This window comes from Mus caroli, chromosome 6, assembly GCF_900094665.2.
Source record: "Mus caroli chromosome 6, CAROLI_EIJ_v1.1, whole genome shotgun sequence".
Classification (NCBI taxonomy): domain Eukaryota; kingdom Metazoa; phylum Chordata; class Mammalia; order Rodentia; family Muridae; genus Mus; species Mus caroli.
Genome location: NC_034575.1, coordinates 134,806,484 through 134,821,493, shown reverse-complemented (window position 1 = coordinate 134,821,493; position 15,010 = coordinate 134,806,484). Strand labels below are relative to the sequence as shown.

The 15,010-nt window shown below is 45.4% G+C and overlaps 2 protein-coding genes across 2 annotated transcripts; one reads left to right on the top strand and one right to left on the bottom strand.

Annotated features, from left to right (window-relative positions):
• Positions 1–3,871: 3,871 nt before the first annotated feature.
• LOC110296247 (histone H2A.J) lies at positions 3,872–4,422 on the bottom strand. Its single transcript, XM_021164849.2, has one exon. The coding sequence runs from the start codon at positions 4,328–4,330 to the stop codon at positions 3,941–3,943; it is 390 nt and encodes a 129-aa protein (XP_021020508.1). The 5' UTR covers positions 4,331–4,422; the 3' UTR covers positions 3,872–3,940.
• Positions 4,423–8,294: 3,872 nt separating this feature from the next.
• LOC110296703 (histone H4) lies at positions 8,295–8,770 on the top strand. The gene has a single exon (XM_021165442.2). It carries the CDS (start codon positions 8,340–8,342, stop codon positions 8,649–8,651), a length of 312 nt encoding a protein of 103 aa, XP_021021101.1. The 5' UTR covers positions 8,295–8,339; the 3' UTR covers positions 8,652–8,770.
• Positions 8,771–15,010: the final 6,240 nt, after the last annotated feature.

Genomic DNA, 15,010 nt, shown 5'->3' with positions numbered 1-15,010 from the left:
AGCCTGGTCTACAAAGTGAGTTCCAGGACAGCCAAGGCTACACAGAGAAACCCTGTCTCGAAAAACCAAAAAAAAAAAAAAAAAAAAAAGAGAGGGCTCACAGGTCCACAGGCTCACATTCAGCTCACCTTTCTACATGGGAAACTTAGTGCCCTCATTTGCATTACCAGACTCTCCTCAAAACCCATTGACTTTACCTGGAGATGCAAATTCTATTCAGCCCAGAAACAGCAGACAAAGAAAGGATCCCAGCCACTTCCATCTTGGTGAGCCAATGAATTGTGAATTTTTGATGTTGCTTAAGAGCATGGTGAGAGAGATCCTAGTTGGCTCTCTACTGCTGAGGTAACCACCAAGGCCAAAAACAACTTGCAGAAGGCAGAAGAAAGGGTTGATTTATCCTGCAGCTCAAAGTCCATCCTGAAGGGAAGAGAGGAACGGAAGCCATGGAGGGGTGCTGCTCACTGGCCTTCGGCTACCCTCCATAGACCTCCCAGGGTCTAGTAAGGGGTATCACTATCCACAGTGGATTGGGCCTGCCCTTCCACATCAACCATTAATCAAGATAATGAATGCCCCCTGCGGGCTAATCCGATGGAGGCATTTTTTAAATTGGGATTCCTCTTCCCAGACACTTCCTTGACACTAGGTTGTCAAGTTGGTAAACCAGTATAGGTGAAGGCCACCTCACCAAGCCTCCCCATCTCCCCCAGTCGTGTACAGGGCCTTCTGAGTCTTGTCAGTCCCCTCAACTTCCCTTAACCCTTCCTGCCTCCCTGCAAGTCACAGAAAACAGAAAGCCATTAAGTGACTGGAACATTCTGAACCTTTGATGGTTTGAATGACAATGGCTCTCATGGGTTCAGATATTTAAAATCCTTGGTCTCTGGTCAGCAAAAAAATGTTTCTGGGAAGGACTAGGTGTGACCTTGCTGGAGTTGTGTCACTCTGGGTTTTGAAACCTCAAAAGCCCATGCCAGGCCCACTCTTGTTTGTGGATCAGATAGAGGTAAGCTCCCAGCCACTGAGCCGTCAACATGCCTTCCTCCCTGCTCCCCACCATGCTGATCATGGGCTCAGCCTCTGTAAGCAAGCCCTGACTAAATGCTTTCTTTTTAAGTTGCCTTGGTCATGGTGTTTCAGCAATGGAGAAGTAATCGGGACAGAATCTGAGTCCAGTTCTATCAAGCTTTGAAGATAAAAGGACATTGCCTTAGCATTTGGCCTTGCCTCGGATGGATTTGCGGAGTTTGGATTTAGCATGCCAGTCAGTGCCAAAATGCAAAACTCAACAGACCAGTTCTCTGGGCTCCAAAGTCCAAACTGGCTCTGTAGGGAGACAAAGCCTGCCCAGGCTCCCGTTCCACTGAACTGTCTTCCTCCGCAGCGGAGTGTCAGCGTGCAAATAACACCAAGCACTAGAAATCTACCCAACGTCTGACTTCAGGCCAGACTAAAAACTGCCTAGGCTCCTGTATCAAACTTCAGCCCTTTAAATCAACATCAAGAACTGTAAGGATCACAGGTTGAACTGATTTTGCACATCTCTGTCGATTTTCAACAGCTCTCCGAAGAGCAGTATTTGGAAGGATTCTAAGGATTTCTGGAGTGTCGCGAAGGTTGGGTGCAAATGGGTACATATCTTCTATCTTGTTCACCTTGCTCTTCCAGTACCAGGGAAGACTTAAAGAATGAGAAAAAGGCTGGGTTTGGTCTTCCCACGTTTGTCCTTTTATCTTCATGATGTTGGTAACCATCTTTCAGGTGTGTCATCTCTTTAGTAAACTAGACTCAGTATCAAAACCAGCACTTGAAAACTAGATGTTTGAGTCTGCACTCATCGATACAGGGGGTGACTGCTATGTATTGGCTTCAAGTGATATCTCAACTTATTCTAACAAGCAAGTCATATTTGAGGCAGTCCTCCTGTACAGCCCTGTCTGGGAACATGTATCTCAGACTGGCCTTGAACTCAGGGTCTTCCGTCTCCCAAGTTCTAGAATTAGGGTTCCAAACCACACTTGGCTACAGCGTTTTAAAAGCTGTCCTACAGGTATGACAAAGGTCCTCTCCTTGCAAACTCTTAGTACCTGCAACCTGTACAACACAAGACCTGCTTTGTCATGGTCACCCCATGATTTATGGTCACTGGGGAAGGAAGGGACTCACAGGCCCCTTCCACTCACTGGCTCACCAGCTTACACTAGGACGGCCACCTTTCTGATCCTGTCAACAGTGCCCCACAGGGTGAGCCAATATTTGCTCCCACCTTACCTACTCATGCTTACCTATACTTAAGTCACAAGGGCAAACCCTTAGTCCTTGTAGACGGTACTTCTCAATGTGAGCACCTAATGCTAATACATGGTTCTAAAATAACTTAGTCCCCCAAAAGTGTATTATGAAAAGTTTACCTCCTGAAACCGCCCATAACACTACTGCAGTCTGTTCTCCTCAGGTCTCAGAGGGAGCAACCTGCCTCTTTATCAGAGGTAGGACAAACCTTTATACATCTTTCAAGATGAGCACCAAGAACTCCAATGTCAATACAACAAACAGTAGAAAATCAAACACTATCAAGACACAGATTTGTAATAGATTCTTTATTTGTCCTTTTTGCTGTCTTCAGAAACCATGTGGGGGGGAGGGGCACGTGTTCAGGACAGTGAGACCTAGCTGGCCTCATTCACAGCTGTACCCTCAGTTACTAGCACGTGGTGTAGACGTCATACCAATACTGGGAATGAAATAAATTTCAAGGGGAAATACTGCAAATGAAGAGGAAGACTTCAACTCTGACTCCCGGGCGGTCGGGCGGGGGGGTAAGACCCAGAGTGAAACCTACGTAGCATGGGATGTTTTGTGGATCCTGCTAACAGAATGATGGCTACTGAGCAGGAAACGGAATGACCAAGGCAAGAATCGCATTTCCAGGGCCCTGGGGTTTGGCTCTCCGCGTTAACTCACACGACCCTTTCCTTCCTTGTGGCGCCATCACCCAACTCTAACAGTTACGGAAAAGAAGAAACCTAATCCCAAGAAAGCTAACAGTCACCCCTAAAAAAAAAAAAAAAAATCGGTTTTGCTTTTAAGTAAAATCAGGCTGAGTCCCAGAACCAATACTGGAGAAGAGGCTGTTATGCAGCTAAAACTCGAGGGGAAATAGAAACATATTTTGAGACACGGTCTAATGTAGTTCAGGAATGGCCTCAAACTCGCTATGTAGCCACGAAAGGCGTTCTACTTCCCAAATGCAGGGATTGGGGGGGGGGGGGAGGGAACACCACCGCAAGCAGCAAGAGAAGATCATTTTAGGAACTGCTAAACATACACTACTTAAGACCGAGGGCCCCGCTGTTACGCAACACCATCCAGAGCGCAAACTTCGTGACTCACTTCCGTATTGCACAAGTTACTTCATTATAAAGAATATTGAGCACAAGTGTGCAAGGTGAAGATGGCTGGCATTCAGATCACGAATATGTAACATCTATTCGCTTAAAATACTATCTTAAATAACCAGCACCCACCAAGGATCCTAAGTTCCTGTCTTTTCCAAATGGTTAGGGTATAGCTCAACCTTCCTATGTATATGACCAGCGAGGCAACTCCTTGTTCACAGCTCGCAACACCTTTCCCTACCACTTTTCCCTGAGAAGGACTGGGGAGTTAGGCAAAGCCAATTCCAGAGTAGCCTCTCGGCACTAGCTCCGCTTCTCCTGCCCACTGTGATGCTACGGGGCTCTCCCAACCCACCCGCTGGGTACCTCGGGCTCGCACATGGCCACACGGGTGGCCTGCGTCCCGCTCAAGCTTGGGACTCGTTCCCACCCAACACCCCCTCGGTCCCGCGACTACACAGCTCTCTGGATTACTCGCTTTTCACCGACTTTATTGGCTGCGGACTGTGGCGGGCGGGCTCTGCACCCGTCTGTCGGGTTCACTTGCTCTTCACCTTCTGGCTCTCCGTCTTCTTGGGCAGCAGCACGGCCTGGATATTGGGCAGGACGCCGCCCTGCGCGATGGTCACACGGCCCAGCAGCTTGTTGAGCTCCTCGTCGTTGCGGATGGCCAGCTGCAGGTGGCGAGGGATGATGCGCGTCTTCTTGTTGTCCCTCGCCGCGTTGCCCGCCAGCTCCAGGATCTCGGCCGTCAGGTACTCCAGCACCGCCGCCAGGTACACGGGCGCTCCCGCGCCCACGCGCTCCGCGTAGTTGCCTTTCCGCAGCAGCCGGTGAACGCGGCCCACGGGGAACTGCAGGCCCGCGCGCGACGAGCGCGACTTGGCCTTGGCGCGCACCTTACCGCCCTGCTTGCCTCGCCCGGACATGCTCGACCCCGCGCCTGGAACTCCAACACCCGCTCGCTCAGTTCCGGGACGCCGCGCGCCACCCCGGAACTACCTCGCCAAACTGCAGCCGCTGCCGCCCGTGACAGGCAGGTGCCGTACCCAATCAGCTCGCGTAAGCAGAGGCCCCGCCCATCCAGATGCCTCCCAATCAAAAGCTCAAATTTCTAGTCCTAATTTACATAGTTCACAGGCATCCTCAATCCTGTTAGAATTGGCTGCCTGGATGTAGAGTTAACTGGGTGGTTCGAGTCTGCAATCCCAGCACTAGGGTAGCCGAGGCAGGATTGCCCGCAGCCTAAGGTCAGCTGTAGATATTCCAAGATCCATACCAGCCTAATAAGGAAGGAACAGAAGGAGGGCAGCGAAAAAAGGGAGTTAAGCAAAGCCATGCTTGGTTCAAATCAGTAATCCTAGCTCTTGGAGGGAGGAGCTGAAGGAGGAGGATTACAAATACAAAGACAGCCTGGGCTACATTGTGAGTTATAGACCAAGCTAGGAAGTAAGACCTTATCTCAAAAAATAAAAATGATGGTGTTGGCATTTCTCTAGGCTCCGCCCCACAGTTACCTGGCAGTAGCCAGGTGTGCCTGACCCACTGTAAAAGAAGCTGCTTGTCTTACCCCCCCCCCCCACACACACACACTTTTCTCTTGCTCTCTTAGCTCTCTGTCCCTTCTCTCCCATTCCCCTACCCCTCTCTCCACGTGTTCATGGCCGGCCTCTTTCCCCCACCCGCACACCCCCTCTGCCTTTCTCTCTCTCTCTCTCTCTCTCTCTCTACTACCCCCTCAACTCCCCTCCTCATGCCCTCAATAAACTACTATACCGTCCAGTGGCTGGTACCTCAGCATGGGCCGCACCCCCTTCACCCCCTGCATGCACCATAACGCTCCTCCACCAAACGTCCCTGGCTTTTTTTTTTTTTTTTTTTTAATAAAGCACAACAGTAAGCAGACTATGGTGTTCAGTGCTTATAAACCCAGCTGATGCAGGAGGATGGAGAATTTGAATTGAGCCTGGGCTAAGAGAAAAGCTACCTGGAAACAATCAAAAACAAAAATCCCAGAGAAGAGCACCTTTGTTCCCTCATACCATACTCAAGGAAATTAGTCCCCAATATAGCCAGCGGCGACATCCAAATCGGTAACTATCTGACTCCAGGGTCTGTGCTTGTGAGTACCACAGCTCTTCCAGCTCAACTGTAGCTCCTTGGCTGAATTCTGCCCTCCTAGAATGAGCTTTCGTCATCTGCTCCTTGACACACCTACCTGGAGCTAGCTGCAAAAGAGGCTTTGTAGGTTTTCTATTTGTTTTAGTTTTTGAGAGTTTTCTTCCTGTAGCCCTGGCTGCCGTGGAACTCACTATGTAAACCAGGCTGGCCTTGAACTCAGAGATCTGCCTGCCTCCCTAGTGCTGGGATTAAAGTTGTGTGCAGCCACCAGCCTGGGACAAAAGCTGGCTCTTTGGCCTGTCCTACCTATACCACATGAGGCTGGTCTTTGGACACTGTTGCTGCTCGTGGGGACAGTCCCTTCCTTCTCAGGGCCTCAAGGCCATAGTCACAGACTAGGCAGGAATGCAGTCCTTGTGGATAGCATGGATGAATCTGATAGGACATTAACATTATGTGGCTCTAGGGTTGTGTATAAGCCGAAGAAGAACCACTGGATTCCAGAGGGGAGGACCCTTCGCCTCTGCCTGCCTGCTGGAGGTTGTCACTTGGTGCTCCATCAAGACTTTAAATTACTCTTAGGCCAAGACACTGGAAGCAGAATCCCTCAACTTGTTCTTATATATTCAAATTATAGGCCCTTGACATTTGAAACAAACTAAGGTGCTTTTCTTCAACTGTTTCACTCTGGTACTACAGTTTACTGCATTTCTGAAATTACACAACTAAGTAATGTCAAACGCTGATTAAATGTCATGTAGGTTTTTTTGTATCCATTTAATTAAAATATCATAAATTTACCCTCTCCTTAGTCTAATTGCGATTTCATTGAAATAACCTTCACAGAACCAAGTGAAGTGGGGCCTGACTGTGATGTTAGTATAAAGGAGGCATGGACAGGAGAGTCAAGATTGTCTGTCGTTAGCTACAGAGAGAGTTCCCACCTAGCCTGAGCTACATAGGATCCTGTCCCAAGATACAAAATATTAAACACACACAGAGAAAAACCAGCCCCGTTTACTTCTATCTATGTACATCTTTATTTCCTAGCACAGTAATGAGCTAACCAGGAGCTGGGGTCCCCATACACCTCTTTGAATCTGAACAATATACTCCACCATCAAGGAGGTATCCCAGAGCCAACTTCCTCAGAATCCTGGCTGTACCACCTAACAGCTGACTTTCATATACTATCTAATGCTCCTAAGCATTCGATAGGTTTTATATATATATATATATATACTAATATATATAGAGACTTAGTATATATATATACTTATAGACTTAGTATGTATATATATATACTATATATGGCTTGTAAAGTATATATATATATATATATATATATATATATATATATATATATATACTAAGTCAATGTGTATGGAAACCTCTGGTGCAGTTTTGGGGAAGAAAGCTCTAGAATATCCTCTGTAAACCATCTTAAATGTGTGCTTATATCTGCTTTTTTTCGGGTTGGTTTGTTTTGTTTTTTGACATAGTTTCAGAAATTTATTCTGGCAGCAGCTTTGTCCCTCATTTTGGTAAGAATTCTGAAGAGCAAGGTATTTAAAATCATGAGGTAAAATTCAATGATTAAGGCTTCTTCCCCCTCCAGCTATCCTAGAACTCAGCTAATCTCTAAGAGACAGGGAGGGGACGGACAGATGAAATGCTGTTTGAGTTGTGGGACTAATGGGAACTGTAAAGTACTACAAACTAAACGCACTGATCCTGCTGCCTTGTTCTTTTTTTTTTTTTTTTAAGATTTATTTATTTATTGTATGTAAATACACTGTAGCTATCTTCAGACACACCAGAAGAGGGCATCAGTTCTCGTTACAGAGGGTTGTGAGCCACCATGTGGTTGCTGGGATTTGAACTCAGGACCTTCAGAAGAGCAGTCAATGCTCTTCACCACTGAGCCATCTCTCCAGCCCAAACCCTGCTGTCTTTAAAAACGAAACAAACTTCAGGACAGTCCTGTTATTCAGAGCCATGCTTCTGACTTCTGGTACTTTACAAGCCATTTGAGTGGGGAGGAGAGGAAATGTATTTGAGTCTGTCTGGCCTCCAGCTCTTGGCAATCCACCTGCCTCAGCCTCCAGACAGCCTAAATTACAGATGTGAGTCACCAGGTCTCTTTTAAATGCAAGCAATGAGGACATCGGATCTAAATGACAAGTTACAATAGTTCAGCTAGGTAACTATAGAAGCAATTGACTGAAAAGCGAATACCAATGTGTTTGCAATGCAGGAGCAGAAAATCCATACACTGCAGAAACAGTTGAAACCAAACAGGAAGTGAGAACTAACATAATTTTCTTATCGTGGCCACAAAAGAAAGGCACTAAAACACTTCTCCTATCCCCTCAAAAGACTCACTCGTGAAAATGTAAACTGCTTTGGTATAAGACCTAGTAGGCTAGATTTCTATTGCTAGCTTCTTTTCATTTGCACATTAAAGTTGTGTAAAAACAAGCATGCTGCTTAGAAAATACCGAATCAGCGCGCACTGAAGATAACAAGCATGATGCGCCGTTTTTATTTGTGCTTAAAAAAAAAAAGGAGGAAAAATAGATTGCTACCTTATATTATTTAAACTTTCAAATGTGCTAAGGTTCCTGGAACTTGGAGAGGGTACAGAAAGGGTTTTATGGTTCTTGGTAGACAGCAGAGCACAAAGAGCCGGGGGGTGGAGCCTAGAGCTCCGCCCACTCCTTGCTGTTTTCAATCAGGTCCGCTCCCAGGAAATATAAGCTCATGCTTGGCGAAGGATTACTGTAGTCTCTCTTCTCTACTAGGTTGTTTGTCAATATGTCAGGACGAGGAAAAGGCGGTAAGGGTCTGGGGAAAGGTGGCGCCAAGCGACACCGCAAGGTTCTCCGCGACAACATCCAGGGCATTACCAAGCCCGCTATCCGGCGGCTGGCTCGGCGTGGCGGCGTGAAGCGCATCTCGGGCCTCATCTACGAGGAGACTCGCGGTGTCCTCAAGGTTTTCCTTGAGAATGTGATCCGCGACGCCGTCACCTACACCGAGCACGCCAAGCGCAAGACGGTCACGGCTATGGACGTGGTGTACGCGCTCAAGCGCCAGGGCCGCACTCTGTACGGCTTCGGCGGCTGAGCGGCTTCGCTTGTGCCTAGGCCGTTCTTATGGCCGGCTTCCCACATCCACAAAGGCCCTTTTCAGGGCCCACAAAGCATCAGAAGGGAGCTGTGGACACTTGTACCTCATTACTCTAGTGTTTGGTATGCTTTGTCTTGTATGCAAATTAAGCTTCCTGGGTGCACTTTGTCATTGGAGAACTGGGCTGGTGGCCCCGCCTACCGCCTGGGACCTGCTCAGAATGCTTGCGGAGTGTGGCTGGTCTGCGAGAATGAGTTTTCTTAGGTGTCTGGTGAGCTAACAGCCGCAGAGTGCTAGACCCTGCGTCCCAGTAGAAGGCATAGGGTGCAGCCTCTGAGGACGCTCTAAAAGGAAAAAAAGCTCCTGTAGGGACAGTGTACCTAAGTGAAGGCTGGTGTGGAGGCTTGGAACCCCACAATAAAGTCACCCTGTAGCATAAACTTGGCTTTCTCAGCTGTAGCTGTTTCCCTGCCTTAAGCACGTGGATTTGTGGGCAAGGGGAGCACTCGAATGTCTACCATTTAGTTCAGGCTGGTATAAGTCTTTCGGTGATCCTTCTGTTTCAACTTCCACAGACCATATGTGTCTCATTGGGTTAGTCACAGCCCTTGCTGCTCCTTCAAAGGACTTGTATTCGATGCTCCACACCCAGATGGGTTTAACTCTGGATCCAGGAAGTCACTTCCTTAGGCCCCTGGATTCAGGTCTACTTAGCAGTTTTCTGTACACATTACTCAAAACGGTAGTTTTGTTTTTCAGATCTCTAGGTTTTTACATCTGATGTTTACTGGTCTTCTCACTGGCTGAAGAAATAGGAGACATTCCTACAGTTCCTGGAGCAGGAACCTGGCATTTCATTAAGATATGGTTATCTCGTGTTCAATGCTTTCTGTGTGGCAGAAACTTGGTGCGGTCTTTCAGCAGATTTATTTTAAGTGTTGATAGTGACTACAGCTGCGGATGCGACAACGAAGGATAAAATATTGGAGCCTAGATTTGAACTCGGCTCTGTGCGATTTTACACAACCTCATTTTATGTGCCACTGTTTTTTGTTGTTGTTGTTTTGTTTTGTTTTTTGCGAGAGTTCTCTGCCCCTGTGGGCTGACATTTCAATTCTAGAGTCTGAGCAGACATAACACTGATATCATTAGTCTAGTGAACTCATTTTCTTAAAGCAAGTGAAAAATGAGATGTTTATTTTTCTGTCTTGAGAAATATTTCAGTTACAGTTATATGGTTTTTATTTTCTTATAAAGTCACTTGTTCTATCAAACTATGAAACACAAAATGTAATAATAATGATTATCACCCCTCTTTTAATCTGAGTTTTGATTATTTGAGATAATCAAACATCTACAACTATTACTAGCAAAAAGAAATGAAACAAAAAAAGAAATGACACTTAAATATCATTTATTATTACACAAATAACAACAAAAGTATTTGTGCATCCACTATGGAAATCATTTCTCAAAAGGCTTAAATTAGAAACTGCCATGTCACTTGCCCAGATGGGAAGTTACTTAGTGGTAAGAAAAACAGAAATCTTACACTGACAAGATGATGGATGGGACAGAAATCACTATATTAAGCAAAATTGGACTCTGAAAGATTAAAAAAAAACAAAAAGCAAAAGAAATGTGTTTTCTTCGATGTAGAGTTGTATGTGTGTGTATGTGCATGTGTTGTGTGTTCATGTGTATGTGAGTCATGAAACTACAAAGAAGATGCTAGAGGAGATGAAATAAATATACACAGCCAGAAAGCAGAAGCCACTTGAAGCCAGTTGACTAAGTGTGAGAAAGAACAAAACCGGCCAGGCATAAGTCAGGAGAGAGAGGAGGCCATTCCATAGAGTAAAGTATGATGAATGGTCTGCGTGTGAAAACGCCTTCATGAGGTGCATTCTTAACATTTATCATGTCTTTGTCACCTTCCCTTCATGGTCGTCTTTGCATGGCAGAAATCATGGCCATACAATGCTCGGTGATAAAGAAGTTGAATATTAATTAGCATGCCTGCCTCTTCATGGGTCACGGTATCTGAGCAGTCTAGCATCAGGCATGTTTATGTAAGGGAGAAGGTGGTGGCATGGTGTGGTATTAATGGGTTTAGAGGTTTGACTGCACTCTTCGATTTTACTCTGGTCATTTTAAGAATGAAGCATGGGCTTGAGAGAGGGCCCCATGGTGAACAGCATGGGCTGCTCCTCTGCAAGCTACAGTTTGGTTCCCAGTATCTATAACGGACTCCTTACTCGTGCCTGTGATTCCAGCACCAGGGGAGTCCAATGCTTCTGACGCCTAGGGCACCTGTACTCATGCACACACACACACACACACACATAATGAATCCACATTTAATACGAGGCCTTATCTCATGATAAGGTACAGGGGTGCCCTGCACCTGCAGCTGTGAGGAAAGGTTTATTTGAATGACAATTCCTGCTTACAGTACGTCATTGCAGAGTAGTTAAGCCAAGAGCTCAAACCACTAGCTAGCCAGCCAACTTTCTTTGCTCTCCCAGCCTGCGTGGAATGGTGGCCCCCACATTCACGCACCTCAGGTAACCATCAAGACAGTATCTCCCACAGACTTACACACAGTCAATGTGATTTAGACAATTTCTCAACTGAAACTCTTCCCTGGTTACTCTAGGTGGCGCTGAGAACTCAGGGACCCTTTCATCTGGCAGTGATCAGCATGGACTTGCCCCTGGTAAACTGGCTGTAGGTCTCTTCAGCCTGCACCATAAGCTCAGCTTGGACTCCATTGCCCAGCCAGCACTGATGCTTGAACTCGTATGAAAGCATCCCCTTCAGAGGTGGACAGGGACCCATTCAAGCCTTCACTTCACTTTCTAGTTCCTTACCAGATGAGTGCTTATAGGTGGATAGGAACCTTCCCATTCACCCACCCACTTCAGTATGTGAATTTCAGAATCTATAGTCCTTTTCTTACACAAATAACTGCATGGTCTGTTCTCATTTATTACCCTAAGATGAATTCAGGGCTGGAGATGCAGCTCAGTGACAAAACGCTTGCCTCGTATGGGTGAAGTTCCAGGTTTGATTTCCAACAGAAACCAAAACTAAAATAAAGAGCATTCAGCTTCGTGGATTAATTCATCACCAAGTCAGTGAGGGCTTCTCCTAATTCTCTTCTGTAACCAAATTATATATATATATATATATATATATATATATATATATATATCAGCCTGGAGAGATAGCTCAGTGGTTAAGAGTGAAAGACCTCTAAAGGGAGACCCTCACTCAAGTCTCGGGATAATAGCAGACCCCCAAGAACTCACAAGAGTCCAAACTTGATGTAAACCACATGAGGCTTTATTTGGGGAAAGCCAGAGCTCTGGGGACGACTCATATCCCACACAGGGGTAGAGAAGTTGACCCCGAGGGGAAAGGGGTCCCAGTTTTTATAGGCCCTCAGGGGGGAAAGGAGAAGGAGGGAGTAGGGGATTTCCAGATCTAAACAATGTCTATTCTCAAGAAATGGATATGGGAGGGGTACAAAGAAAGAGTCTGCTGCAGGTCTAGTAACTCCGGATTGGCCCCGGCTGTGGTTGCTGGGGAGATTTTCTGACTCTTTCCCAGCAACCAATATCACAAACACCTGGCAATGAGCTTCATCACTGGGCACTCACATGGATTCAAGGAACGGTCAAAACATTGGCAGACACACAGGTTCTAGGAGCGGCCAGAGCATAGTGCACCTCTATTTTTCTAAATCAGTGAAGCTAGTTCTGCTAACAATGAAATCTATTTTGCCAATTTCAGGGCTTCTGTGACCTTTTACATTCTTTCAGGATCTTTCAAGAGCATTGGCTGCTCTTCCAAAGGCTTGATTACAATCACCAGCAACCACACAGCCATCTGTATGGGATGTGATGCCCTCACAACAGCCTCACAGAATAACCTTGTTATCCCCAGGGAGCCTGAAGACATGACTAAGATTGACACAGGACATAAAGCTGGCGGAAAGCCTCCGTTAAAACTCAAATAAGCTAATTCACAATTTAATTAGCTCCTGTTGTCACAGAAGATAGTGTGTTTTCAAAGTAAATGATTATTCAGTTGCATTTAACAATTTTCTTTTAAATTAGTTAATGCTTTGTGTGAACACAGCCCTAAACTAGCCCAGAACCATGGTGCTTGACAGAAATAAAACACCATGATGTAAGCCACCTATGTAATTTCAAAATTTTTAGTACTGTGTTGAAAATGTTGAAAAATAAAAAAATCACACTTGTAGAACCTACAATATGGTGAGAAACCCTGAAAAAGTCAAAAAATGAGAAAAATACACTGTAGAAGCTGGAATATGGTGATTAAACCCTGAAAATGTTGAAAAATAAAAAAGTAAAATGTTTAAAAACAAAACAAAGTGTAGTTAGTGTTAATGAAATATTTTATGTGGCCCAGTATGTCAAAAGTGCTAGTATAACCAACCGAAAAATTGTTGAGGCATAATATTTTATAATCTTCTTAACTGAGTTTTTGAAGTTGGATATGCATTTTACACTCACTAACAACACCCTTGGGCAAAATCCTAGCCTTTGAGTATGTTTGATCTGCTTAAAGTTCATCGAGTCTACAGCTAGAAACAACTTCCCATGTCCGGTGGCCTATAGGCATACTGTAAAAGTGTGTGCTAGCTGGATAAAGTACCCAAAGCTATTTTCTTAGACTCTGATCATATATAGTGACAAACATTATTTTTTGAAAAATAATTTATTTCACTGGAAATAACAGCATAATGCTCTGTCCATTCACATTAAATAATTCAGTATTCTCAAAACGGAATTCAGTGGTGTGTTATAGTACTTGACAGTTGATTCCAAATTTACCAGTAGCAGGGCTGGAAAGTGAATTAAAAGGGAAAGGAAGGAAGGAAGGGAGGGAGGAAGGGAAGGAGGGAGGGAGGGAGGGAAGAAAGGAAGGAAAGAAGAAGAGGAAGAGGAAACATGGCTGCTCTTGTTAACCATAGAGGAGGAGATTCATTGAAGATGAGGGAGAAGGTAATTAGAGGCAAGGACCTCTGGGAAAGGCCAAAATGGCCAAGAACCAGTCCGAGCTGTGCTATGTGGGAGGGTGGGGGAAAAAGGAGAGAGAGGGAAACCAGGTGCAGCAGCCAGGAGTCCCAAAGGTACAAAAAATGTGGGCAACCAAAATGGTTGGATTATATAGGGAAGAACAGCCCAGTCTCCTGGGCTGGAGAGTTCAGGGTAGCAGGCGCTGCGAGGCATGCCAGCTGGGAGGACCTGATAACAGAGACAGAGGGATGCAGTATGTCTTAGTTAGGGTTTGACTGCCGTGAACAGACACCATGACCAAGGCAAGTCTTATAAAAAAACAACATTTAATTGGGGCTGGCTTACAGATTCAAAGGTTCAGTCCATTACCATCAAGGTGGGAGCATGGCAGCATCCAGGCAGGCATGGTGCAGGCAGAGCTGAGAGTTCTATGTTTTCATCCAAGGCTGCTAGTGGAAGACTGACTTCCAGGGAACTAGGGTGAGGATCTTACGCCCACACCCACAGTGACACACCTACTCCAACCAGGTCACACCTATTCCAACAAGGCCACACCTCCAAATGGTGCCACTCCCTGGTCCAAGAATATACAAACCATCAAACAGGAGTTACACCTCAGCCATTTATCCCAGGGTTTGAAACCTAACAGAAAGAAAGCTCAACATCAAGAAGACATGATGCTCTTGTGGAGGACTGTGCTGGCTTTCCAGCTCCCAGCTGCCTGTAACTCTAGTTCCAAGACATCAGATGTCTTTTGGTTTCCTCAGTCACCTACCTACACACACACACACACACACACACACACACAAACACACACAAATATACACACACAAACACACACACAATGCACATACACAAACACACACACACTTATATACACACATAAAATTAAATCTCATAAATTTACCGGTACTGACAAAACACCCCCTCAATTTTCTCTTGTCACGCTCATAGCCAATTTATATTTTGTAAATCACAATGAAAGATTCTTCTTATTAGTTCACATTGAATAATATGTGGGAAAAAATCGTACTGTGTAGACTTCATTTCTGACTCAAGTTCTTGTGCCTGTGTGGCTAGGTCACATACAAAGACAGTGCCTGTCTTGTAGCTTCCAATTTATCTCACTTACATATGGTGTGTTATGTCAGGGAGAAATTTAAATCAGGATATCGATTTTTATCTTTGAATTGTGAATATTTGCCAAGCATCCCCCAACCCCTTTTTTTGTTTTTGTTTGTTTTACACCTGGAGACAGGATTTCTCTGTGTAACTCAGAGATCCACCTGCCTCTGCCTCTAG